The following is a 27969-nucleotide window of genomic DNA, read 5'->3' as shown; positions in this document are numbered from 1 at the left end:
CTTTCGTTCCAATAAAAGCAAGAAGGTATGGGGATCGTCCTTCCTTGCCAGAGGAAAAGGCAAGGGAAAAAAGCTGCATGCAGCTAGTTCCCAGGAGCAGAAGTCCTCCCCTACATCTGCAAAGTCCACCGCATGACGCTGCGGCTTCCCGGGGGAAGTCAGCTCAACTGGGGGCACGTCTTCGATTTTTCAGCCATGTCTGGGTTCACTCACAGGTGGATCCCTGGGCTATAGAGATTGTTTCTCAGGGATACAGGCTGGAATTTGAAGACGTGCCTCCTCGCCGGTTTTTTAAATCGGCTCTGCCAGCTTCCCCGTCAGAGAGGGAGTTAGTGTTGACTGCAATTCAAAAATTGTATCTTCAACAGGTGATAGTCAAAGTTCCTCTTCTCCAGCAAGGAAAGGAGTATTACTCAACCCTGCTTGTGGTCCCGAAACCAGACGGTTCGGTCAGACCCATTTTGAATCTAAAATCCCTGAACTTGTACTTGAAAAAGTTCAAGTTCAAGATGGAATCGCTCAGAGCGGTCATCGCCAGCCTGGAGGGGGGGGATTGGATGGTGTCCCTGGACATAAAGAATGCATACCTTCATGTTCCGATTTTCCCTCCTCACCAGGCGTTCCTGAGATTTGCAGTACAGGACTGTCATTACCAATTTCAGACGTTGCCGTTGGGGCTTTCCACAGCCCCGAGAATTTTCACCAAGGTAATGGCGGAAATGATGGTGCTCCTGCGCAAGCAGGGTGTCACAATTATTCCATACTTGGACGATCTCCTCATAAAGGTGAGATCTCGGGAGAAGTTGCTGGACAGCGTGTCGCTGTCGGTGAGGATGTTGCAGGGGCACGGCTGGATTCTCAATATACCGAAGTCCCTAGTCCCTACAACGCGCTGACCTTTCTGGGTCTGATTCTAGACACAGACCAGAAAAAGGTTATTCTTCCGATGGAAAAGGCTCAGGAGCTCATAGCCCTGGTCAGGAACCTATTAAAGCTAAAAAAGGTTTCAGTGCATCACTGCACGCGTGTCCTGGGGAAGATGGTGGCATCGTACGAGGCCATCCCCTTCGGAAGGTTCCATGCGAGGACCTTTCAATGGGATCTACTGGACAAATGGTCCGGGTCCCATTTACAAATGCATCAGAGAATCACCCGGTCTCCCAGAGCCAGGGTATCTCTCCTGTGGTGGCTGAACAGTGCTCACCTAGAAGGCCGCAGGTTCGGAATTCAGGACTGGATCCTGGTGACCACGGACGCAAGCCTCCGAGGTTGGGGAGCAGTCACACTGGGAAGAAATTTCCAAGGTCTCTGGTCGAATCTAGAGACTTGTCTCCACATCAACGTCCTGGAGTTGAGGGCCATATACAACGCCCTACGCCAGGCGGAGGCATTGCTTCGGGACAAACCGGTTCTGATTCAGTCAGACAATGTCACAGCAGTGGCTCATGTAAACCGCCAAGGCGGCACAAGGAGCAGAGCGGCCATGGCAGAAGCGACCAGAATTCTTCGCTGGGCGGAAGGCCATGTAAGCGCCCTATCAGCTGTATTCATCCCGGGGGTGGACAACTGGGAAGCGGACTTCCTCAGCAGGCACGACCTGCATCCGGGAGAGTGGGGACTTCAACAAGAAGTCTTCGCACAGATCGTGGGTCGGTGGGGACTGCCTCAGATAGACATGATGGCGTCCCGTCTCAACAAAAGGCTAAAGCGGTATTGCGCCAGGTCAAGAGACCCTCAGGCGGTAGCGGTGGACGCTCTAGTGACACCTTGGGTGTTCAGATCGGTCTATGTGTTCCCTCCTCTACCTCTCATACCCAGGGGCGTAATACCAGACGCCCGGAGGCAAAAAAAATTATATGCCCCCCCCCCTTGGCCCAGTTATGGTATACACACACAGCCACAATTACACACACTCATATGTATACAAATACACACCCAACCACATATACACACAGTCATATATACACATACACACAAACACACGCTATCCCACTTATACACAAATAGACACATATACACACACACAGCTACATACTCACACCTATATAAATACACACATAGCTACATACTCACACCTATACAAATACACCCACACTCACACACACACACACACACACACACACACACACACATTGACTTACACACTTTCCCAACCCTCACACTCTCCTCCATCATTCAGTTACAGCTTAGTTCTCACCATTGGCAGGTGTCAGCATGTAGGAGTCGGGCAGCGGCGCTGAGGGGAAGTAGCCAAAGCTGGCCAGCTGTGCTGTGAGGCGGGAGCCGGGCAGCTACCCTGTGGGGCGGGAGCCGTCCAGCCGTCCTGTCATCAGGCTGAAGCCGGAGCTGGGCAGCTGCGCCTTTCGGAGTGAGGGGGAGGGCGGGCGGAAGGCGGCCAGACATGCTATAATTATGCGGGAGCCGGAGCCGGCCAGCCGCACTTGTCGGGGGGTGGGACCTGGTGGGTCATGCGGGAGACGGGAGACGCAGCCGGACAGCTACACTGTCAGAGGCAATGGAGAAGGTGCCCCCGTCACTGCTGGAGCCCGGCGGCAAACGACTCCATTGCCTCCCGGACTTCCCCCACTGCTCATACCCAAGGTGTTGAGAATAATAAGACTAAGAAGAGTAAGAACAATCCTCATTGTTCCAGATTGGCCACGAAGGACTTGGTATCCGGATCTGCAAGAGTTGCTCACAGAAGATCCGTGGCCTCTTCCTCTAAGACAGGACCTGCTGCAGCAGGGGCCCTGTCTGTTCCAAGACTTACTGCGGCTGCGTTTGACGGCATGGCGGTTGAACGCCGGATCCTAGCGTAAAAAGGTATTCCGGAGGAGGTCATTCCTACCCTGATCAAGGCTAGGAAGGACGTGACATTGAAACATTATCACCGTATATGGCGAAAATATGTTTCTTGGTGTGAGGCCAGGACTGCTCCTACGGAGGAGTTCCATTTGGGTCGTCTGCTTCACTTCCTGCAAACAGGAGTTACTTTGGGCCTAAAATTAGGGTCCATAAAGGTCCAAATTTCGGCCTTATCCATTTTCTTTGAAAAGGAATTGGCTTCTCTTCCTGAAGTACAGACATTCGTGAAGGGGGTGCTGCATATTCAGCCTCCTTTTGTACCTCCGGTGGCGCCGTGGGATCTTAATGTGGTATTAAGTTTCCTCAAGTCACCTTGGTTTGAACCACTCACAACAGTGGAGTTGAAATATCTCACTTGGAAAGTGGTCATGTTGTTGGTCTTGGCTTCTGCGAGGCGTGTTTCGGAATTAGCGGCTTTGTCACATAAAAGCCCCTATCTGGTTTTCCACGTGGATAGGGCAGAATTGAGGACTCGTCCTCAATTTCTGCCTAAAGTGGTCTCTTCTTTTCATATGAATCAACCTATTGTCGTGCCTGTGGCTACACGGGACTTGGAGGATTCCGAGTCCCTTGATGTGGTCAGGGCTTTGAAGATTTATGTGGCCAGAACAGCGAGGGTTAGGAAAACTGAAGCGCTGTTTGTTCTGTATGCAGCCAACAAAGTTGGCGCGCCTGCTTCAAAGCAGACTATTGCTCGCTGGATCTGTAACACGATTCAGCAGGCGCATTCTACGGCAGGATTGCCATTGCCTAAATCGGTTAAGGCCCATTCCACTAGGAAGGTGGGCTCGTCTTGGGCGGCTGCCCGAGGGGTCTCGGCATTACAGTTGTGCGGAGCAGCTACTTGGTCGGGGTCAAACACTTTTGCAAAGTTCTATAAATTTGGTACCCTGGCTGAGGAGGACCTCCTGTTTGCTCAATCGGTGCTGCAGAGTCATCCGCACTCTCCCGCCCGTTTGGGAGCTTTGGTATAATCCCCATGGTCCTTACGGAGTCCCAGCATCCTCTAGGACGTTAGAGAAAATAAGATTTTACACTTACCGGTAAATCTATTTCTCGTAGTCCGTAGAGGATGCTGGGCGCCCGTCCCAAGTGCGGACTTCTTCTGCAAGACTTGTATATAGTTATTGCTTACATAAGGGTTATGTTATAGTTTCATCGGTTTAGACCGAGACTATGTTGTTTATTCATACTATTAACTGGGTAGTTATCACAAGTTATACGGTGTGATTGGTGTGGCTGGTATGAATCTTGCCCTGGGATTCCCAATAATCCTTTCCTCGTACTGTCCATCTCCTCTGGGCACAGTTTTTCTAACTGAGGTCTGGAGAAGGGGCATAGAGGGAGGAGCCAGTGCACACCCAGAGTCCAAAAGTCTTTCTTAAAGTGCCCATGCCTCCTGCGGAGCCCGTCTATTCCCCATGGTCCTTACGGAGTCCCAGCATCCTCTACGGACTACGAGAAATAGATTTACCGGTAAGTATAAAATCTTATTTTTCAGTGGTGCGCTGCCAGAAACTATGACCCAATGTCCTTCAGAAATTCAAGAATCTTAGCATTCCTTCAAGCGGGAATGGACCGAGGCTTCCGCCTAACTTCCCTGAAAGTAATGTGTTATCATTGACCATATGGTTCCTAAGGAAAATTGCAAATCTACAGGATGTTTGCACATTCTTCCAGGGAATGGTTCACATTCAGCCTCCAATTATACCTCCGACAGCCCCTTGGGACCTGGGACTGGTCCTTAGGGCTCTTCAAGATGCCCCATTTGAACCCTTGAAAAGGGTGGACCTCAAATGGTTGACAGCTAAAGTTCTCTTTCTACTGGCAATTGCTTCAGCTAGAAGAGTATCCGATTTAGGGGCACTTTCGTGTCGCCCTCCATTTGTGGTATTACATCCAGACAGGGTGGTTCTCTGAACCACGTCTGGATATTTTCCTAAGGTGGTCTCAAGTTCCATTTTAATGAAGAAACAGTAGTTCGGGCCTTCCAATTGCCGGATCTCTCTTTGGGAGATGCATCATTGGACGTAGTTCGTGCACTAAGGATCTATGTGGATCGTGCCAGTGCCATCAGAAGAACAGACTCTCTTTTGTGTGTCCTATATGGATTCCACAAGAGAGAATTGCCTGCCAATTAGCAAACATTGTCTACATGGCTTTGGATGACTATCTCAGAAGCCTACTCGCAAGCCGATCTCCCTATCCCAGATAATGTCTCTACCCATTGTACCCGTTCAGTCGGTCCTTCATTTTCAGCCCACCGTAGTGCCTTAGCTGAGCAACTCTGTAAGGCAGCCACATGGTCATCCATAAATACATTTGTCAGACTTTATACCTTTGATACCATTGCCTCTCAGGATACTGCGTTCGGGTGAAGGATTCTCCTGTCAAATTGGCGCGTCCCCTTAAATGCTACTTTGGGACATCCCAATGTAAATCCTGTGGATCTACTGTGAACCCGGAAGTAGAAAACAAGAGTTATGGTAGACTTACCATTGTTAACTCTGTTTCTCTGTCATCCACTAGGGGACACTGGAGAGTTAGATAGCTGGGGTGTGAAGAACGGAGACCGGAGGTAGCACAATGTTTATAAAAAAAATCATAAGTGCACAGCTGGCTCCTCCCCTTCATGCACCCCCGTCCCTCCAGTTTGAAAAATTGTGCTGAGGAGGAAAGAAGCACATCTAGGAGCTCTGGCTCCATAAAGGAATTCAGTGGCCTAATCCCACTTCACTAAAGGGGGGAGCAGGTGGCACTAAGAGTGGGCAGTACAGATGGTGTAATGGTTAGCATTACTGCCTCACAGCACTGAGGTCATGGGTTCGTTTCCCACCAGGGCCCTTACTGTGCGGAGTTTGCGTGGGTTTCCTCCGTTCTCTCCGGTTTCTCCCACAATCCAAAAATATACTGGTAGGTTAAGTGGCTCCCAACAAAATTAACCCTAGTGAATGTGTCTGTGTGTATATGTAATAGGGAATCTAGATTGTAAGCTCCACTAGGGCAGGAACTGATGTGAATGGGCAAATATTCTCTGTAAAAACGCTGTGGAATATGTGTGCGCATATATACATAACTGGCAATAAATAAATAGTAAAATACTCTGTGAGGTACTAGTGAACACAGATCCCGGTGGAAGGGATCGCTGCTCACTAAGAGAATCAGGAGCAGTACTGGGAACAGAACTGTGAATAAGGGTGGTATGTAAGCCCCTCTCCTTCCCTGCAGTCTAGGCGCGCAGTTGATAGCAGACGACCGCATCATTCCCCCAGGCGCTGCAGTATTCAGAGACACGGGCGCCTGCAGGTGAGAGACGCGTGAGGCGCTGGGCCTTATCGCAACAGGGCACGCTCAGCATCCCAGCGTGCAGAGAACCGGGTGCAGGGCTGGCGAGACTGCGGCAGAGCACGGGGCGCAACGGAGTTCAGTAGCATAGCAACTGAGCCGGAGGAGAGCTCCAGACACCAGCGGTGAGAGACTCCCTCGCTGCCAGTGTATTACAAGCAGTGAGGTGCTTAGAAAATTTCAGTGTTTAAGGCGGGCAATACAACAGGAGCCACCATTTTAGAGCTCACTGATTCAATTTGAGATATAGAGATAGATAGATAGATAGATAGATAGATAGATAGATAGATAGATAGATATATGAGCCTCCCAAAGGACGCTGATGACCGGTCCTGTGGTGGGGAGCAGCAGAGTCTTTAACAAGGGCAATCCTGAGACAAGTTTAAAGTTGGTGGTGTGAGGTTTGTAAACCTCTGGCTGGTACAGAAGTAAATAATTATTTTTGAAATAATAATTGTATATATTTATTTACTTATAGAATTTATTTATTTTCTCTCTCAGTTTTGTGTTTTATATTTACCAGCTGGGCACCTCTCTGTTTCATTGCTCAACAAACCCCTACAGTCTGTCTCCATCTATTCTAATAGGGTGACAGGACTGCTGTTTGCGGTGTGTGTACGTATAACATAGCGTCTAAAGCACCAACCAAGACCTCAGAAATTTGTTACATGTGTTCTAAATGTGAAAAAAAGAGCACAATGTTGGCAGCTCCAGGGTGTGTGACTCATGTCTGGGTATGGACGCACAGGCGGGAGTTAGTGGTCTGTCCGGAACATGGGAAAATGCCCTAGCGGACATTTCAAGGGAAGTGGCGGAATCTCGTAAGCAGCATTTGGAATGGGCTGTGGGTTTTTCTAAAACTAATGAAGAATTCTTAATTAGACTTACACCGCCTGTGCAGGTAGAGAAACCTGTGCGCAAATCAGTTAAGAGACCCCTTCCTGTTCTGCAAGACGAGTCAGAGGAGGAAGACGGTCTATTGGTAGATGACAATGACAGAGACTCGATTGAGTAGTTGTTTGAGGTGACTCCTCAGGAGGAGGAGTCTGAGGTTAAGGGGTTAGAACCCCATGTTGAGGCAGTAAAAAAGGTCCTTAACTTCAAAGAAAAAGAGGTTAAGGAACCCGAGGTGTTTGATCTGTTTGAGTCTCAAAAGCTACAAACAACAGTTTTTCCCATACCTAAGACACTCCAAGACCAGATGAGTGAAGCTTGGAAAACAGCCAGATAAGCGCTTCCAGTTGCCCAAGAAGTTTACGGTAAATTATATTCTACAATTACGGTAAATTATCCCTTGCCTAAGGGGGTCATGACGAAATGGGAGATTCCACCCAATGTAGATTCATCTTTAGTTAGATTGTCAAAAAAGACTATCTTACCTATACCAAATGTGACTACATTAAAGGAGGCGTTGGACCGCAAGTTGGACATAGCGCTTAAATCCATCTTTGTGGCAGCAGGGGCATCCCACAGACCGACGCTGGTGAGTTCCTGGGTTAATAAGGCCATTGTTGCTTGGGCGGGCCAAATAGTTCGCGCAGTGGCGGAAAATAACAACCAGGCGGAGATATCTCGTTTAGCGGAGCATATCCGGCAGTCAGCCACTTACCTTTGCCAGGCTGCAAAGGATGCTAACAGGATAGTGTCACGTATTTCGGCCTCAGCAGTTTTGGCCAGACGAATACTGTTACTCAGAGATTGGCAAGTGGATTCGGACTAAAAAAAGGCAGTCAAAGCTATTCCTTTTGTCGGGGACACTTTATTTGGTCCCGAATTGGATAAATTGATTTTACAGGCCACGGCTGGAAAATCGACTTTCCTGCCTACGGCATATCCTAGAACCACGCCAGCTGTAAGATGGAGTTATTCTGGTAAGGCTTTTACATCATTTAGGACACGGCCCTTTCGTGCCAGAGGTAGAGGTTTCGGAGGACAACATCGTGGAAACAGAGGCAGAGCCCGTTCCCAGTCAACAGCCTAACAACAGGGCTCTAAGTCCATTGACAAGACCGTGGCATGACGGTCTACCAGCTCATCTTGGATCCGCCAAGGTGGGCGCCCGGTTGACAAGGTATCAGGAAGCCTGGGCTGAAACTTCTCTAGAAGTTTGGGTCAACAATATAGTCTCCCAGGGTTACAAGATAGAATTTCTAGTCCGCCCCCACAGTCAATTCTTCACTACGAGTCTACCTCGATGCCCTTAAAAGGCAAGGGCATTAGAGACAGCAATCCAAAAGTTGTTGGTACAAGAGTTAATTGTACCGTTTCCGATACCACAGAAAGGGACCTTTTTTTTTTATTCAAATCTTTTTGTGATACCCAAATTAGATGGTTCAGTCAGACCCATTCTAATTTTAAAGGCATTAAATCAGGGTATGGGACTCAGGGTCGACAGTGGCTAGGTCGACACTAGAAATAGGTCGACATGAATAAAGGTCGACATGCGTTTTTCATAAGGGGGGGTTGTGTCGTTTTCTTCGTAAAGTGACCGGGAACCCCAATTAGTGCACCGTGTCCGCTCGCCTTGCTTCAGGCAAGGTGCATCGCTCTGCTACCGCTGCGCTCAGCACAGGTTACCATTCCCAATCGTAGTCCACGTGGATCATAAAGTATGAAAAAGTTCAAAGAAAGAAAAAAATGTGGGGGAAAAATCATGTCGACCTTTTTGCATGTCGACCTTGTTCATGTTGACCTAATGACTGCTTCGATCTATTTCTAGTGTCGACCAATGGGTGTCGACCTAATGGGTGTCGACCCAGAGTCCGGTAAAATCAATTCCTGACAGTTTACCGTTTCAAGATGGAATCGATACAGTCGGTCATTACAGGTTTGGAACAACAGGAATTCATAGTGTCAATGGACATAAAGGATGCGTACCTTCATGTTCCGATTTGGATTCCACATCAGGCATATCTGATGTTTTCGGTGAAGAAAAACCACTACCAATTCAGAGCGTTACCGTTCGGCCTGTCATCTGCTCCAAGGATCTTCACAAAGATTATGGCAGTCATGGTATTGAGATTGAGGTCGATGGGAATCACAATAATTTATTTGGACGACCTTTTGATCAAGGACCCGTCTCCGGTATTATTGATTCAGGACGTACGGATCACGTATCAGGTCCTGACTCAACACGGTTGGATTGTGAACTTCAAAAAATCCAACTTATTACCAACCAAAAGAATCCAATTCCTGGGTCTCATCCTAGACACGATACAGTTGAGAGTTTTTCTCCCAGAGGATATGATTCAAGGCATCAGAAACCTTGTTCGCCAAGTTTTACAAAATCCGACGGTGTCTCTGCACCTTTGTATACGACTTCTAGGGAGACTTCACTCAAGACCTTTTCAGATGAACCTGTTCGCACAAGGTGCAGGCACGCATCTGTGTCTTCACAAGAAGATTTGTTTGTCACCTCAGGCCAGAATGGCGCTGATCTGGTGGTCGGTCCACAAGAATCTGTCTGTGGAAAAACAGTTTGGAATCTGGGATTGGATTATTTTGACAATGGATGCAAGTCTCAGAGGTTGGGGTGCAGTACTGGGAAACCAGTTCCAGGTGAGGTGGTCGCATTACGAGAGTTGTCTACCGATAAATGTACTGAAACTACAAGCTATCTACAATGCACTTCTGCAAGCGGAGAGCCTAGTATGAGGACAACACGTGGAGGTCCAATCGGACAATGTGACGGCAGCGGCGTATATAAACCGTCAAGGAGTAACGAAGAGCCGGTTGGCCTTAAAGGAGGCAACACAGATTCTGTTTTGGACAGAGAGACACAGCAATAATGTCCAGAAGTGGACAACTGGGAGGCAGATTACCTCAGCCGTCAAGACATGCACCCAGGAGAGTGGAGTCTACACCCCCAAGTGTTCGACGTAGTAGTAAGAATGTGGGGGTTACCACAGGTAGATCTAATGGCGTCTCAACACAATCGGCAACTTCTGAGATATGTGGCCAGGACGCGGGACTCAGCAGCAGAGGCAGTGGACGCACTGGCGATTCACTGGCCATACAATCTGGTATACATATTTCCACCGTTTCCTCTGTTACCAAGAGTGTTGAAGAAGGTGAAACCGGAAGCAGCATGGGTAATTCTAATAACACCGGACTGGCCTTACAGAAGTTGGTACTCGGATCTGAGGGGCCTTCTAGTGGAGGAGCCTTGGAGGTTACCGCAGAAAGAAGATCTGTTACCACAGGGTCCATTTCTACACCCGGACCTGAACCAACTACGTTTGACTGTGTGGTTCTTGAGACCAGGATACTAAAGGAAAAGGGTATTCTGAAATCAGCTTTTCCTACCATGTTAGCGGCAAGAAAGACGGTTACTGCGGCACATTACCATAGAATCTGGAAAAAATTTATGGATTGGTGTCGGCCTAAGGATTGGAAACCCAGACAATTTAGTCTTACTGCGTTTTCTACAAGACTGTTTGAACGGCGGCTTAAGGTTGGGATCCTTGAAAGTTCAGGTCTCCGCTCTTTCTATTTTTTTCCAATGTCTGGCGTCCTTACAGGAGGTACAGACATTTTTACAGGGAGTGTTGAGCTTACAGCCACCTTATCGTCTTCCCACAGCTCCGTGGGACATAAACTTGGTGTTAGAGTTTTTGAGATCTGACCTCTTTGATCCTTTGGAACAGGCAGATCTCAAATATGTGTCCTGGAAGACGGTCCTACTACTCGCCTTGACATTGGCAAGGAGGGTATCGGAATTGGGAGCCCTATCCTGTAAGATCCTTTTCTGGTTTTCCACGAGGATAGGGCGGAACTCCGTACTAGGGTAGAGTTTTTGCCTAAGGTGGTTTCGGGACTTCACATAAACCAACCTATTGTGGTCCCATCTTTTCAGGTGTCGGAAGGGGACTGGTTCCCTGAATGTGGTCAGGGCCTTAAAGGTTTACGTACAGGCTACAAGTTCCCTTAGAAAGTCAGACGTTATTTTGTGCTGAATAAGGGTTGGCCAGCTACAAAACAAACCTTGTCCAGATGGATGAGACTCCCCATAAGACAAGCATATATTTCCACCAGGAGTAAGAGCGTTCCATTTCGGGTGGGTGCACATATCACCAGGTCAGTAGGAGCTTCTTGGGCGGCTGCTAGAGGAGCTTCTGCTGCCCAGAGCGGCCACGTGGTCCTCCGCACACAGGTTCACTCGCTTCTACAAATTTTATACTTTTGCGGCTAAGGATTCAAATTTTGGCTGTTTGGTTCTGCAGGCTTCGGACAACACTCCCGCCCATGGGAGTATCTTTGGGACGTCCCCAGCTGTCTAACTCTCCAGTGTCCCTTAGTGGATGACAGAGAAAAGATGATTTTGGTACTTACCGATAAATCTATTTCTCTGAATCCTCTCTGGTACACTGGACGCCCGCCTCGGTGCTGCCAGTCTGCATGTTTATTGTTATATTGGACAAACATGTTTGGAACAAAGTTTGATAATTACTTGGTTGATGTTTAACATTATGGTATGGTTGGTTCCTTCCCAAATGTTTTCTCTCTCTGTTCCCTCTTCTCTCCATCAATTTTTCAAACTGGAGGGACGGGGGGGTGAAGGGAGAGGAGCCAGCTGTGCAGTTCTAATTTTTTTATATACATTGTGCTATCACCGGTCTCCATTATTCACACCCCAGCTGGCTAACTTTCCAGTGTCCCCAACCCCGAGTGGAGTCAGAGAAATAGATTTATCGGTAAGTACCAAAATCCTCTTTTCTACGAAGTCCACAGTATCCACAGGAAACCCACCCTGATGCACCTGATTTGAGAATATCTACACTTGCTAATCCCTCCCTTCCTTCCTTCCTTCCTTCCTTCCTTCCTGTATGTATGGAAGTGTGTGTGTGTGTGTGTGTGTGTGTGTGTGTGTGTGTGTGTTTTTCTTGCCTGAACAGGTTTCCCTTCTCGTGCTAATCCTGCTCCTCCCTTAGGCTGTGTGACAAACTGGATTCCCTGGGCCAGGAGGTGGAGTTATAGGGAGGCTTGAACGATGCATGCTGGGAGCCCAAAAGTTTAACGGTTTGGTGCCTGATCCTCTGATGCCACCTACAACCCAATGTAAATTCTGTGGATACTGTGGACTTCGGAGAAATAGAGTTAACAATGGTAAGAATACCATAACTCTTGTTTTTTTTTTTCCCCTTATATGGGCAATTACTAGACTAGCGTTAGCTTCAGCCTGGGTGGCTAAAGCTGTGGAGCACTGGGCTGATGCACTAGAGGACAGTCTGAAGTTGGATGGTTCCAGAAACCAGCTGTCTCTTATTGCTAACATCAGGCAAGTGGCTCGATATTTAGAAGAGGCATCCTGGGATACGAGTCTGTTGGCTTCCAGGGCCTCGGCTACTTCAGTGGTAGCTCGCCGTTTGCTGTGGTTATGCTCCTGGAAGGCAGATTGAGTCTAAAAGGGCGTTGGTAGCTCTGACTTTTGCTGGAAACATTCTGTTTGGCACATAATTGAATAAGATTGTGGCTGCACTGGCAGCTTCTAAGTCTGCTATTTTGCCATCAGCATCTAACCCAAAGGCTGGGTCATCATACTTTTGGAATTTTCAGTTTAAGGCAGAGCAAAAGGGCAGGCTTTTTCAAGGCAGATTGTCTTCAGCAAGGTGGTTAAGTCGCGGCCTAAGCAAGCCTGGACGGCCAGATGCCCGACCTCAAGCAGGGGGATAAGTCCCTCCGCCTTATGAGATGGGCCTCTTCCTGGGAGACCCCAGAGTGTGAGGCTGACTTCTGCAATTCGCAGCCTCATGGTACCAGTCAGCTACAGATGCCTGGGTGCGAGAAGTGATCTCTCACGGGTATGCCCTCTCATTTGTGGGACGCCCCCCCTAGCACTTTTTGTACACCAATCCTGCATCGGATCCAGATACAGCCATGGTGCTCCAAGGAGCTGTACAGTCTTTACTGAACGTAGGAGTGTTATTATCCCTGTTCCCCGAGAACAACAGGGGAAGGGTTTTTACTCCCCCACCCCCTCCCTTTTCCTGGTTTGGAAACCCAGTGGGACCTATCGGCCTATTTTCAATCTGAAATCTCTGAACAAGTTTTTGTGGGTTCCTAGATTCCGTATGGAAACACCTACGGTTTATTTCTCTGGTGTCAGAGTCAGGGGACTTTCTGGTATCCCTGGATATTCTGGATGCCTACCTACATGTCCCTATAGCACCTGCTCATCAAAGATTTGTTGGCTTTGCTCTTCTGCAACAGCATTACCAGTTTCAGGCACTACCCTTTTGTCTGGCTATGGCTCCATGAGTATTTTCCAAGTTGATGGCGGTTATAGCGGCTCAGCTGCGTCGTCAAGGGATCAGGGTGCTCCCATATTTGGACGACTTGTTGCTCCTAACACAATCTCAGGAGATTTTGCACCGCCATCTTCGAATAACCATGGCCTTTCTACAAACTCATGGGTGGCTGACCAATTGGGAAAAGTCCCTTCACAACGGATGTTGCATCTAGGGGTTCTGGATTCACAGGGACAGAGGCTTTTCTTGCCATTGGACAAAGTTGCCAGACTGCAGTCAAGGATCTACAACTTACTGCACAATCCCCTGGTGTCCGTACATTCAGCAATGCATGTTCTGGGTTCCATGGTCTCCACTTTCGATATGGTGGAGTATGCCCAGCTTCACTCCAGGCCCCTACAACATCTGATTCTTTCCAGGTGGAATGGGCAGTATCATCAGATTAGGGCCCAGATGATGGTAAAGTCTCTGTCTCTCACCTGGTGGCTACTGACGTCACACTTGGACCAATGACAGCCATTTTGGATTCCGGATTGGGTGATCCACACCACGTATGCCAGTCCCCACAGATGGGGCGCAGTAACCGGTCCACATGTCTTTCAAGGTCGGGGGACTCCAGACAAAAGTTTCTTGTTAATCAATGTTTGGAACTTCAGGTGGTCCACAGAGCTCTTGTTCAGGCTCAGGATCTCCTCCACGGTAGGCCTGTTCAGATTCAGTTCTAAACCATCAAGGGGGCATTCGCAGCCGTCTGGCCTTAGCAGAGGTGAATTTCATGCTCCAGTGACCATCTCAGCAGTATTTCTGCCAGGAATCCTCAACTGGGAAGCAGACTTAGTTGGCAGAATGTCCACAATGGTGAATGGGCCATGCACTCCAAAGTGTTCCAGAACCTGACAAACAGATGGGGTCTGCTGGATGTAGACCGGATGGCCTTTCGTCACAATCACAAGGTCCCACTCTACGGATCCAGGACCAGAGATCCACAGGCAGCATTCGTGGATGCTCTAACAGTACAGTGGACATTCCATCTGGGATACCTGTTTCCTCTGGTATCACTGTTACCCAGAGTTCTTCGCAAGTTCAAGCGGGAAGGAGGCACCATGATACTGATAGTTCCCGCATGACCCAGGAGCCATTGGTCCGCAGATCTCGAAAATCTGTCCGTGGACATGTTATTCCTAATACCACAGCGACCAGACCTGTTGTCTCAGGGTCCCTGTCTGCATTGGGACCTGGCTCTACTGTCTTTAACGGCTTGGCTCTTGAGTCATCAGTCTTCAGAGCCAAGAGGTTCTTAGATGCAGTGATACACACAATGCTGGGGGTTTGTAAGACATTTTCAGCCCGTATCTATTACTGGATTTGGCACGCTTATTTTCAGTGGTGTGCGCCTAGGCGCTATGACCCTCGTACCTTTAGTGTCTCCAGAGTACTGGCTTTTCTACAAGCAGGGTTAGACCTTGGTCTTCACCTAGCATCCCTGAAAGTACAAGTTTCCGCACTATCAGTGTGGTTTCAACGAAAGATCGCTTCACTACATGATGTGTGTACCTTTTTTCAAGGAATATTCTATATCCAGCCTCCATTAGTTCGTCCAGTGGCCCTCTGGGATTTATCCTTGGTCCTCCAAGCTCTTAAGACTTCCCCATTTGAGCCTTTAGAGTGGACCTTAAGTGGCTGTCGGTAAAGGTGTTATTTCTCGAACGTCCTAGTGGATGCTGGGGACTCCGTAAGGACCATGGGGAATAGACGGGCTCCGCAGGAGACTGGGCACTCTAAGAAATATTTAGTACTACTGGTGTGCACTGGCTCCTCCCTCTATGCCCCTCCTCCAGACATCAGTTAGAATCTGTGCCCGGAAGGAGCTGGGTGCATTTTAGTGAGCTCTCCTGAGCTTGCTAATAAGAAAGTATTTTAGTTAGGTTTTTTATTTTCAGAGAGCTTCTGCTGGCAACAGACTCTCTGCTACGTGGGACTGAGGGGAGAGAAGCAAACCTACTAACTGCAGCTAGGTTGCGCTTCTTAGGCTACTGGACACCATTAGCTCCAGAGGGATCGAACACAGGAACTTAACCTTGGTCGTCCGTTCCCGGAGCCGCGCCTCCGTCCCCCTCGCAGACCCAGAAGACAGAAGCCGGCGGGTTGAAGCAAGAAGACGTCAAAATCGGCGGCAGAAGACTCCTGTCTTCATATGAGGGTAGCGCACAGCACTGCAGCTGTGCGCCATTGCTCCCACACTAACCCACACACTCCGGTCACTGTAGGGTGCAGGGCGCAGGGGGGGGGGCGCCCTGGGCAGCAATTGAGTACCTCCTGGCAAAAAAGCAGCAGCACTGTAATATGCATGAGCCCCCGCCATTATTTTTACACAAAATCGCGGGACAGAAGCCTGCCGCTGAGGGGGCGGGGCCTTCTTCCTCAGCACTCACCAGCGCCATTTTCTCTCCACAGCTCCGCTGAGAGGAAGCTCCCCAGGCTCTCCCCTGCAGACTCACGGTAGAAAGAGGGTAAAAAGAGAGGGGGGGGCACGTAAATTTAGCGCATTAATCATATATACAGCAGCTACTGGGTAAACACTAAGTTACTGTGTGATTCCTGGGTCATATAGCGCTGGGGTGTGTGCTGGCATACTCTCTCTCTGTCTCTCCAAAAGGCCTTGTGGGGGTCCTGTCCTCATATAGAGCATCCCCTGTGTGTGTGGTGTGTTGGTACGCTTTTGTCGACATGTTTGACGAGGAGGGCTATGTGGAGGCAGAGCAGGTGCAGATGAATGACGTGTCTCCGCCGACGGCGCCGACACCTGATTGGATGGATATGTGGAAGGTGTTAAATGATAATGTAAACTCCTTGCATAAAAGGTTGGATAAAGCTGAAACCTTGGGACAGTCGGGGTCTCAGCCCATGCCTGATCCTACAGCGCAGAGGCCGCCAGGGTCTCAGAAGCACCCACTATCCCAAATTGTTGACACATATATCGACACGGATTCTGATTCCAGTGTCGATGACGATGATGCAAAATTGCAGCCTAAAATGGCTAAAGCCATCCGCTACATGATTATAGCAATGAAGGATGTATTGCACATATCAGAGGTAAACCCTGTCACTGACAAGAGGGTTTATATGTATGGGGAGAAAAAGCAAGAGGTGACTTTTCCCCCTTCACATGAGTTAAATGAGTTATGTGAAAAAGCGTGGGATTCCCCCGATAGGAAAGTGCTGATTTCCAAAAGGTTACTTATGGCGTACCCTTTCCCGCCAACGGACAGGATGCGCTGGGAATCCTCCCCTAGGGTAGACAAAGCTTTGACACGCTTATCTAAGAAGGTGGCCCTGTCGTCACAGGATACGGCCTCCCTAAAGGATCCTGCGGATAGGAAGCAGGAAAGTATCCTGAAGTCTGTTTATACACATTCAGGTACTCTACTGAGGCCGGCAATTGCGTCGGCCTGGATGTGTAGTGCTGTAGCAGCATGGACAGATAATCTGTCTGAGGAACTGGATACCTTGGACAAGGATACTATTTTACTGACCCTGGGGCATATAAAAGACGCTGTCCTGTATATGAGGGATGCCCAGAGGGACATTTGCCTACTGGGCTCTAGAATAAATGCAATGTCAATTTCTGCCAGAAGGGTCCTGTGGACTCGGCAATGGACAGGTGATGCCGACTCCAAAAGCACATGGAGGTTTTACCTTACAAGGGTGAGGAATTGTTTGGGGACGGTCTCTCGGACCTAGTTTCCACAGCTACGGCTGGGATGTCAAATTTTTTACCATATATTCCCTCACAGCCAAAGAAAGCACCGTATTACCAAATGCAGTCCTTTCGTTCACAAAAAAGCAAGAAAGTCAGAGGTGCATCCTTTCTTGCCAGAGGCAGGGGTAGAGGAAAGAAGCTGCACCATACAGCTAGTTCCCAGGAACAGAAGCCATCCCCAGCTTCCACTAAATCCACCGCATGACGCTGGGGCTCCACAGGTGGAGCCAGGAGCGGTGGGGGCGCGTCTCTGAAATTTCAGCCACAAGTGGGTTCGCTCACAGGTGGATCCCTGGGCTATACAGATTGTGTCTCAGGGATACAAGCTGGAATTCGAAGTGATGCCCCCTCACCGTTACCTCAAATCGGCCTTGCCAGCTTCCCCCATGGAAAGGGAGGTAGTGTTAGCGGCAATTCACAAGTTATATCTCCAGTAGGTGGTGGTAAAGGTTCCCCTCCTTCAACAGGGAAGGGGATACTATTCCACAATGTTTGTGGTACCGAAACCGGACGGTTCGGTCAGACCCATATTGAATTTAAAGTCCCTGAACATTTATCTGAAAAGATTCAGGTTCAAAATGGAATCGCTCAGAGCGGTCATTGCAAGCCTGGAAGAGGGGGATTTTATGGTGTCTCTGGACATCAAGGATGCTTACTTGCATGTCCCCATTTATCCACCTCATCAGGAGTACCTCAGATTTGTGGTACAGGACTGTCATTACCAATTCCAGACGTTGCCGTTTGGGCTCTCCACGGCACCGAGAATATTTACCAAGGTAATGGCGGAAATGATGGTGCTCCTTCGAAGGCAAGGAGTCACAATTATCCCATACTTGGACGATCTCCTCATAAAGGCGAGGTCCAGAGAGCAGTTGCTGATCAGCGTAGCACACTCTCAGGAAGTGTTGCAACAGCACGGATGGATTCTGAATATCCCAAAGTCGCAGCTGATTCCTATGACGTGTCTGCCCTTTCTGGGCATGATTCTGGACACAGACCAGAAGAAGGTGTTTCTCCCGGCGAAGAAGGCTCAGGAGCTCGTGACTCTAGTCAGAGACCTCTTAAAACCGAAACAGGTGTCGGTGCATCACTGCACGTGAGTCCTGGGAAAGATGGTGGCATCATACGAAGCCATTCCCTTCGGCAGGTTCCATGCGAGGATCTTTCAGTGGGATCTGTTGGACAAGTGGTCCGGATCGCATCTTCAGATGCATCGGCTGATCACCCTGTCCCCCAGGGCCAGGGTGTCTCTTCTGTGGTGGCTGCAGAGTGCTCACCTTCTCAAGGGCCGCAGGTTCGGCATACAGGACTGGGTCCTGGTGACCACGGATGCGAGCCTCCGAGGTTGGGGGGCAGTCACTCAGGGAAGAAACTTCCAAGGGTTGTGGTCAAGTCAGGAGGCTTGTCTGCACATAAATATCCTGGAACTAAGGGCCATATACAACGCCCTGAGTCAAGCGGAGCCTCTGCTTCGCAACCAACCGGTGCTGATTCAGTCAGACAACATCACCGCAGTGGCTCATGTAAACCGCCAGGGCGGCACAAGAAGCAGGGTGGCGATGGCGGAAGCCACCAGGATTCTTCGTTGGGCGGAGAATCACGTGCAAGCACTGTCAGCAGTGTTCATTCCGGGAGTGGACAACTGGGAAGCAGACTTCCTCAGCAGGCACGACCTCCACCCGGGAGAGTGGGGACTTCATCAAGAAGTCTTCACGCAGATTACAAATCGATGGGAACTGCCACAGGTGGACATGATGGCATCCCGCCTCAACAGAAAGCTAAAAGGGTATTGCGCCAGGTCAAGGGACCCTCAGGCGATAGCTGTGGACGCACTAGTGACACTGTGGGTGTTCCAGTCGGTCTATGTATTTCCTCCTCTTCCTCTCATACCCAAGGTGCTGAGAATCGTAAGAAAAAGAGGAGTGAGAACAATACTCATTGTTCCGGATTGGCCAAGAAGGACTTGGTACCCGGAACTGCAAGAAATGCTCACAGAGGACCCATGGCCTCTGCCTCTCAGACAGGACCTGTTGCAACAGGGGCCCTGTCTGTTCCAAGACTTACCGCGGCTGCGTTTGACGGCATGGCGGTTGAACGCCAGATCCTAGCAGAAAAAGGCATTCCGGATGAAGTTATTGCTACGCTAATAAAGGCTAGGAAGGACGTGACAGCAAAACATTATCACCGTATATGGCGAAAATATGTTGCTTGGTGTGAGGCCGGGAAGGCCCCTACAGAGGAATTCCAGCTGGGCCGGTTCCTGCACTTCCTACAGTCTGGAGTGACTATGGGCTTGAAGTTGGGGTCCATAAAGGTCCAGATTTCAGCCCTATCCATTTTCTTTCAAAAAGAACTGGCTTCTCTTCCTGAGGTTCAGACGTTTGTTAAGGGAGTGCTGCATATTCAGCCCCCTTTTGTGCCACCAGTGGCACCTTGGGATCTCAACGTGGTGTTGGGTTTCCTGAAATCCCACTGGTTTGAGCCACTTAAGACCGTGGAGCTGAAGTATCTCACGTGGAAGGTGGTCATGCTATTGGCCTTAGCTTCGGCTAGGCGTGTGTCGGAATTGGCGGCTTTGTCATGTAAAAGCCCCTATCTGGTTTTCCATGTGGACAGGGCAGAATTACGGACTCGTCCACAATTTCTGCCGAAGGTGGTGTCATCTTTTCATTTGAACCAACCTATTGTGGTGCCTACGGCTACTCGTGACTTGGAGGATTCCAAGTTGCTTGATGTAGTCAGGGCTTTGAAGATTTATGTGGCCAGAACGGCTGGAGTCAGGAAAACTGACTCGCTGTTTATCCTGTATGCATCCAACAAGCTTGGTGCTCCTGCTTCAAAGCAAACTATTGCTCGCTGGATCTGTAACACGATTCAGCAGGCTCATTCTGCGGCGGGATTGCCGCATCCAAAATCGATAAAAGCCCATTCCACAAGGAAAGTGGGCTCTTCTTGGGCGGCTGCCCGAGGGGTCTCGGCATTACAGCTTTGCCGAGCAACTACTTGGTCGGGTTCAAACACCTTTGCAAAATTCTACAAGTTTGATACCCTGGCTGAGGAGGACCTTGTGTTTGCCCATTCGGTGCTGCAGAGTCATCCGCACTCTCCCGCCCGTTTGGGAGCTTTGGTATAATCCCCATGGTCCTTACGCAGTCCCCAGCATCCACTAGGACGTTAGAGAAATAAGATTTTACTCACCGGTAAATCTATTTTTCGTAGTCCGTAGTGGATGCTGGGCGCCCGTCCCAAGTGCGGACTTTCTGCAATACGTGTATATAGTTATTGCTTAATAAAGGGTTATGTTATGTTGGCATCCGTGGTTGATGCTTTGTTGTTGTTCATACTGTTAACTGGGTATGTTATCACAAGTTATACGGTGTGGCTGGTATGAGTCTTACCCTGGATTCCAAAATCCTTTCCTTGTAATGTCAGCTCTTCCGGGCACAGTTTCCTTAACTGAGGTCTGGAGGAGGGGCATAGAGGGAGGAGCCAGTGCACACCAGTAGTACTAAATCTTTCTTAGAGTGCCCAGTCTCCTGCGGAGCCCGTCTATTCCCCGTGGTCCTTACGGAGTCCCCAGCATCCATTACGGACTACGATAAATAGATTTACCGGTGAGTAAAATCTTATTTTCTCCTGGCTATTGCCTTTGTGAGAAGGGTGTCTGATTTGATCAAGATAGGGCAGTTCTCTGGACCAAGGTGAGTCATCTTCCTAAAGTGGTGTCCAAGTTACATCTAAATACGGAGATAGTGGTTCCAGCCTTTCAGTCCTCGGATCTGTTGGCTGGAGAGGCCTCATTGGATGTTGTTCGGCCACAAAGGATTTACCTGGAACGTATCAGTGTGATCAGGAAAACGGATTCTCTATTTGTCCTGTATGGATTCCATAAGCGAGGATGGCCAGCTAGTAAACAAATGCTGTCCAGGTGGCTTTACATAACTATTGCAGAGGCTTACATTCAAACTGATCTTCCTGTTCCGGATACAGTCTCTGCTCGTTCTACATGTTTAGTAGGTCCCTCATGGGCGGCTCGCTGTGGCGCTACTGCTGAACATCTCTGCAAGGCAGCTATGTGGTCTTCTGTTAACACATTCCTAAGGTTTTATGCCTTTGCCTTTGCCCCTCAGGATACGTCCTTTGGGCGTCGGACCTCTTCTGTCTACTCAGGAGCGTCCCCGCCCTTAGGGTAAACTGCTTTAGGACATCCCCAATGTAAAGACTGTGGATCACTATGGACCCTGAAGAAAACAAGAGTTATGGTAGACTTACCATGGTTAACTCTTTTTCTTCAAGGTCCGTAGGATCCACAGGGCGCCCACCCTGACGCACTTGTCTTGGGGGGAATATTTTTTGTTTTTTCCCCTTTTGATGTTTCTCTTCTCTGCTATGTGGAAGAGTGTGTCTGGTATGTTCACGTCTTCTGTCTCTCCTGAAATCCTGCTCCTGCCTTGGGCTTGTTAACAAAACTGGCTTCCCTAGTCCGGGGATGGGGTATATGAGGAGGAGAACTGGAGCATCATGGGAGCTGAAAGCTTCACTGTGTGGTGCCCAGTCGACTCCTACCACCTACACCCTAATGTAAGGACTGTGGCTCCTACGGACCTCAAAGAAAAAGAGTTAGCCATGGTAAGTCTACCATAACTCTTGTTTCATCTATATATATAGATATATATATATTATTACGGGTGGTGTAATGGTTAGCATTACTGCCTCACAGCTGTGAGGTCATGGTTTCGATTCCTAGCATGGCCGTAACTGTGCGGAGTTTGTATATTCTCCCCGTACTTGCGTGGGTTTCCTCCGGGTTCTTCGGTTTCCTCCCACAATCCAAAAATATACTGGTAGGTTAATTGGATCCCAACAAAAATTAACCCTACTGAATGTCTGTGTGTACATGTGATAGGGAATATAGATTGTAAGCTCCACTGGGGCAGGGAGTGATGTGAATGGGCAAATTTTCTCTTAAAGCGCTGCGGAAAATGTGTGCGCTATATAAATAACTGGTAATAATAATAATAATAATAATAATAATAATACAGTGCATCCGGAAAGTATTCACAGCGCTTCACTTTTTCCACATTTTGTTATGTTACAGGCTTATTCCAAAATGGAATAAATTCTTTTTTTCCCTCAAAATTCTACACACAATAGGCCTCATTCAGACCTGATCGGTGATGTGCGAATTCACACAGCAGCCGATCAGGTCTGAAGTGCGCCGGTGCATGGCTGACAGCCGACTGCTGTCGGAGCCCAGCGATGGCCTCTGCCTGGTTGACAGGCAGAGGCGGTCGCTGGTTTGGAGTGGGTGGCACGGCGGCGTTACGCCGCTGTTTAGGGGGCTCGGTCCGGCCAACGCAGGTGGGGGCGGACCGTGGCGGCTGCACGACGTCACACGCAGCTGCTGCGACCCGGGCAGCGACGAGTAGCTCCCGGCCAGCACGCAGGAGCTGCGCTGGCCGGGAGCTACTCCTGAAGTGCAAAAGCATTGCCGCTGTGCGATGGTTTTGCAGTTCTGCGACAGGGGTCGAGCCAGTCATGCGGGGCGGGCTATCCCTGTGCTAGGCGTCCCCCCGCATGCCTGTGTTCCTGATCATAGTGCACAGCTGCGATCAAGTCTGAATTACCCCCAATATCCAATAATGACAACGTGAAAAAAGTTTTTTTGAGATTTTTGCAAATTTATTAAAAATAAAAAAACTAAGAAATTACATGTACATAAGTATTCACAACCTTTGCTCAATACTTTGGCAGCAATTACAGCCTCAAGTCTTTTTGAATATGATGCCACAAGCTTGGCACACCAATCTTTGGGTAATTTTGCCCATTCCTCTGCAGCACCTCTCAAGCTCCATAAGGTTGAATGGGAAGTGTCAGTTCACAGCCATTTTCAGATCTCTCCAGAGATTTTCAAACGGATTCAAGTCTGGGCTCTGGCTGGGCCACTCAAGGACATTCACAGAGTTGTCCTGAAGCCACTCCTTTGATATCTTGGCTGTGTGCTTAGGGTCGTTGTCCTGCTGAAAGATGAACCGTCGCCCCAGTCTGAGGTCAAGAGTGCTCTGGAGCAGGTTTTCATCCAGGATGTCTCTGTACATTGCTGCATTCATCTTTCCCTCTGTCCTGACTAGTCTCCCAGTTCCTGCCACTGAAAAACATCCCCACAGCATGTTGCTGCCACCACCATGCTTCACTGTAGGGATGGTATTGGCCTGGTGATAAGCGGTGCCTGGTTTCCTCCAAACATGACGCCTGGCATGCACTCCAAAGAGTTCAATCTTTGTCTCATCAGACTAGAGAATTTTGTTTCTCATGGTCTGAGAGTCCTTCAGGTGCATTTTGGCAAACTCCAGGCGGGCTGCCATGTGCTTTTTAGTAAGGAGTGGCTTCCGTCTCTACCATACAGGCCTGATTGGTGGATTGCTGCAGAGATGGTTGTCCTTCTGGAAGGTTCTCCTCTCTCCACAGAGGAATGCTGTAGCTCTGACAGAGTGACCATCAGCTTCTTGGTCACCTCCCTGACTAGGGTCCTTCTCCCCCTGTCACTCAGTTTAGACGGCCGGCCAGCTCTAGGAAGAGTCCTGGTGGTTACGAACTTCTTCCATTTACGGATGGTGGAGGCCACTGTGCTCATTGGGACCTTCACAGCAGCAGATATTTTTCTGTACCCTTCCCCAGATTTGTGCTTTGAGATAATCCCGTCTCAGAGGTTTACAAACAGTTCCTGTAACTTCATGCTTGGTTTGTCCTCAGACATGCACTGTCAAGTGTGGGACCTTATATAGACAGGTGTGTGTCTTTCCAAATTATGTCCAATTAACTGAATTTACTACAGGTGGACTCCAATTAAGCTGTAGTAACATCTCAAGGATGTTCAGTGGAAACAGGATGCACCTGAGCTCAATTTTGAGCTTCATGGGAAAGGCTGTGAATACTTATGTACATGTGATTTCTTAGTTTTTTATTTTTAATAAATTTGCAAAAATCAGAAGAAAAAAAAATTCAAGTTGTCATTATGGGGTATTGTGTGTAGAATTCTGAGGGGGAAAAATGAATAAATTATTTTTTTCCCTCAGAATTCTACACACAATACCATTCCCATTTGGTCAGTCCCTACACTGACTTTCACTAGTTAATAATTAGGTGAGTGCTGAATTTGTATGATTTTTTTTATGTACATGGTGTGGTCACAAATACCACTGGCACCGCGGATGTATGAGTGCAGTAAATGTTAAATTAAATGTTAAGAAATCCCCCTGGTGTTTATTAACTGATATGCTTGGGTGTGGTTCCTGTCTCTTTCAAAGAGTGAGACAGGGCCTAGACCAGAGGTTCTCAAACTCGGTCCTCGGGGGCCCATACAGTGCATGTTTTGCAGGTCTCCTCACAGAATCGCAAGTGAAATAATTAGCTCCACCTGTGGACCTTTTAAAATGTGTCCGTGAGTAATTAATACACCTGTGCACCTGCTGGGTTACCTGCAAAACATGCACTGTGTGGGCTCCCGAGGACCGAGTTTGAGAACCTCTGGCCTAGACCCATGATAGAAGCATACTGTGTATTTAAAATCCAAAAGATGCCTGAGAGCAATGCTCAGATTTTTGAAAGTCAGTGTAGGAACTGACCAAATGGGAATGGCCGTGAAGTGGCTGGACAGCTTAAACTATTGCAATATTTTGGAACCAACATTCCCAGAATTCAGATGAATTACAGTTTGAAGTGTTAATATTTGGTGAGTGCCGAATTTGTATGATTTATATATATATATATAAGTCCAAATAGACCGCACTCTCACTTTTAATCCAACTTACCTATTTCGCAATTTTTACGGATAATGAGGAACAACTTAAGAACAGATCTTGTTGAAATCCAACTACGAGAATGCTGTGAGCGTTTTTGTGAATGTGGCTACAAATCCTTCACCATTGAGAGTTGCCCTCGCCAGTGCTAAAGCACGTTTTGAGAGTGGACAATCCCGTTTATGCCAAAATAAGACATCTACTGAACGCATTATTTTGGGAACCAGATGTGATACCAACCATAAGACGGTCCAGGATGCCATTCGGAAGCATTGGCCGCTGGTAGCCACTGATACTGCGTTTAAAAAACTTAAAAGATCTAAACCGCTACTCAGTGTGAGCAGAGGAAGGAATCTAAAGGACATACTGCTACAACCAAATATGCGCCCTGAAAGGGATTCAGTGGATAATTGGCTGTCGCAGCAAAAGGATGTTATCGGTGCCTAGGATACACTACATGCCACGCAATGCTGACTGGAAAATTCTTCTGTCATCCCCACAATGGGAGGAAGATTACCTAAAACATCGATTGTCCTGTCAGATGGATCATATTATCTATATCCTCACCTGCCCTTGCTGACTCATGTACTGTATGTTGGCTAGACGATTCGGACGTTTCGTGAGAGAATGAACCAACATAGGTCAGCTCTCAGGTTGGCATATGCCTCTGGCAATACAGATAAGCCAGTGGCTCAGCATTTTTTGGATAAAAAAATAATAATCAATTAGCCACATTAAGATATATGATTATCGACTGGATACCACTTATAGAAAGAGGAGGCGACCGTGCACTGGCACTTTTGAAATGTGAAGCGAGATGGATCCATTTTTTGGATACTGTTGCCCCTAAAGGGCTAAATGAAAATAATTCTCTTTCTATGTCTATTTGAGCTAATTCTCAGGATCTGATCGTGTAATGGCTTGGCACTATAAAAGCGAGTTTTTTTGATACTCCACCATCCCTGTTTTTTAAGATATATGTTTTTCTATGCTATATAATGTTATGTGTACCATATATGTAGTGTGTTTGTTAGGTGTATTTTTTGTATGGTTAGTGATTATTTTTGTAAACTGTCCTCCATGGGTCAGTATAAATGCTGCGGGTTCATATCCCTTTTAACATATAGGCTGGGTATGCTTATATCTGTGTTGACTCTTTAAACAGCGCACTGAGGACCAATTTCGGGCTTGTCCTCCGTATACAGGATGTTTAATATTTCTAATGAAGTATCACGATGCGGTTCACATCAGGGTGTATATTACTAGCAGGAGTGCTCCCTAACCCGAAGCCCAATAATAGCATGTGTGTTTGGTGGCACTTGGCAATAAAAAGTTCAAACCACAGGCGTTGGCTTCAACGTTTCGATGGTTTATTCCATCGTCATCAGGAAACGTTGAAGCGGATGCCTGTGGTTTGAATCCTGTATACCACCGAACACGCATGAGATATATAGATCTAATTTTTTATTTATTTATTTATTTTAAATAATGTGTATTGGAAACAGCAATAACCCAAAGTGTACTGTCGAATACCCTTGGATGTACATATTATTCCCTTTTTGCTCTTTAGGAAAACAGTATGCATTGCCAAAGGTGGGAATTTAGACTTTACATCCATTAAGAGACCTAAAACAAAGACCTCCATGCTGCAGAAACGTAGACGGCAACTAATGGAAGAGGTAACGTTCAGAGAACAGCTGATAACAGTTACATGTTTATATGTATACGATGTCAGCTTTTTCTAAGTCAACCGTGTGTAGGTAACAGGGTGCATGAATGATGACCACAGACTAGAATCTAATGTCCTAGCAAAAGCTCCTGGCCAGTCTTGGCTACACATGTGGCCAGGTTGACGCATCCAGTACCCTTCAACTAGCAAATGTATCCAATCACTGTTGGGCAGTAATGGGGGGGGGGGGGGGGGCCACACTAAAAAAATGTATTCTTGATATGAAACAATAGATGTAATATTTATTTCATTTGATTGGTCTAAAATAGATCCTGTAGTTCTGTATTTAAAGTAAACCCAGTCTGTAGGCTGATGCAATATTCCTAATCACTCAGCCAATAAAGTCACAAGGGACAAGTCGCTGTAATGTGTGTGCAGTCACACTGTCTGTCCTGGTGTCTTCCCCCCGGAAACATTGCAATAACCAGTTTTGTTTTTTTTATTCGGCTTTTTAAAAACTTTGTAGCCTAAAAAATCTCTGCTGTGACTATTCCAGTGCACTTAGCAGAGTGCATTCCGCCCATGGTACAGTACATTTTCAGACGACTATTGAAGGACCCATAATTAGTCCCGATAAGCTGGCACGTGCCGCGGCTTATCAGGGATTTTGTTTCACCTGCCTCTGGCCGTCGAAGCAGAATCCCCGGAAACAGCCCCGTTTTCGTCCGAAAACGGGGCTGTTTCACACGAAAACACACAGGTTTCACTGAAGTTGGGTGTTTTCGGGAGAAAGGTCTTTTGTTTTGTTTTTTACAGGTGATCAATTTGGATAGCCTGTAAGAAAAAAACTGGTGAAACATCGGAAAAAAGTCTGGAAAACGGACGTTTTTCGAACCCGATGTTTTACCGGGGATAATTGGCTATCCCCCATAGTTCTGTGTATGTTAATATGTTGTGTTTAATCCCAGGGAGCAGTGACGTTACAGCACAGTTCAGATGATGAGCGTTCCACACCTCCTGGTACTCCTAAACATTTGCACTTCAGTGACTCAGGTGATCATATGTATACATATATGTTATAATTAACATCTATATTGCAAAATCTGTATTCATAATAGAAATCGCCACCCCTCAGCCTTAATCATATATTATCATTTATTTTTCTAACATTATTAACCTTTTATTTAAATATCCACTGTTTGTTATTGATAATGGATTCACAGAGTTACTATAGGAGATTGCCATCAGTCTCGTATCAGGATTTCTTTTTGTTTAAATATGGAA

General features: G+C 47.8%; 1 protein-coding gene across 1 annotated transcript in view; it reads left to right on the top strand.

Moving 5' to 3' along the window:
• SETDB2 (SET domain bifurcated histone lysine methyltransferase 2) overlaps nt 1-27969 on the top strand; it is a 104541-nt gene that overhangs the window by 44058 nt on the left and 32514 nt on the right. Inside the window, exons 7-8 of the mRNA XM_063950720.1 lie at nt 26587-26695; nt 27654-27738. Of these exons, the coding sequence (XP_063806790.1) occupies nt 26587-26695; nt 27654-27738 (194 nt within the window). The remainder of the gene's footprint in view (nt 1-26586; nt 26696-27653; nt 27739-27969) is intronic.

The sequence above is a fragment of the Pseudophryne corroboree genome, chromosome 2, assembly GCF_028390025.1.
Source record: "Pseudophryne corroboree isolate aPseCor3 chromosome 2, aPseCor3.hap2, whole genome shotgun sequence".
Classification (NCBI taxonomy): Eukaryota; Metazoa; Chordata; class Amphibia; order Anura; family Myobatrachidae; genus Pseudophryne; species Pseudophryne corroboree.
The sequence above is the reverse complement of the archived record's forward strand: the minus strand, read 5'-3'. Positions and strand labels throughout refer to the sequence as shown.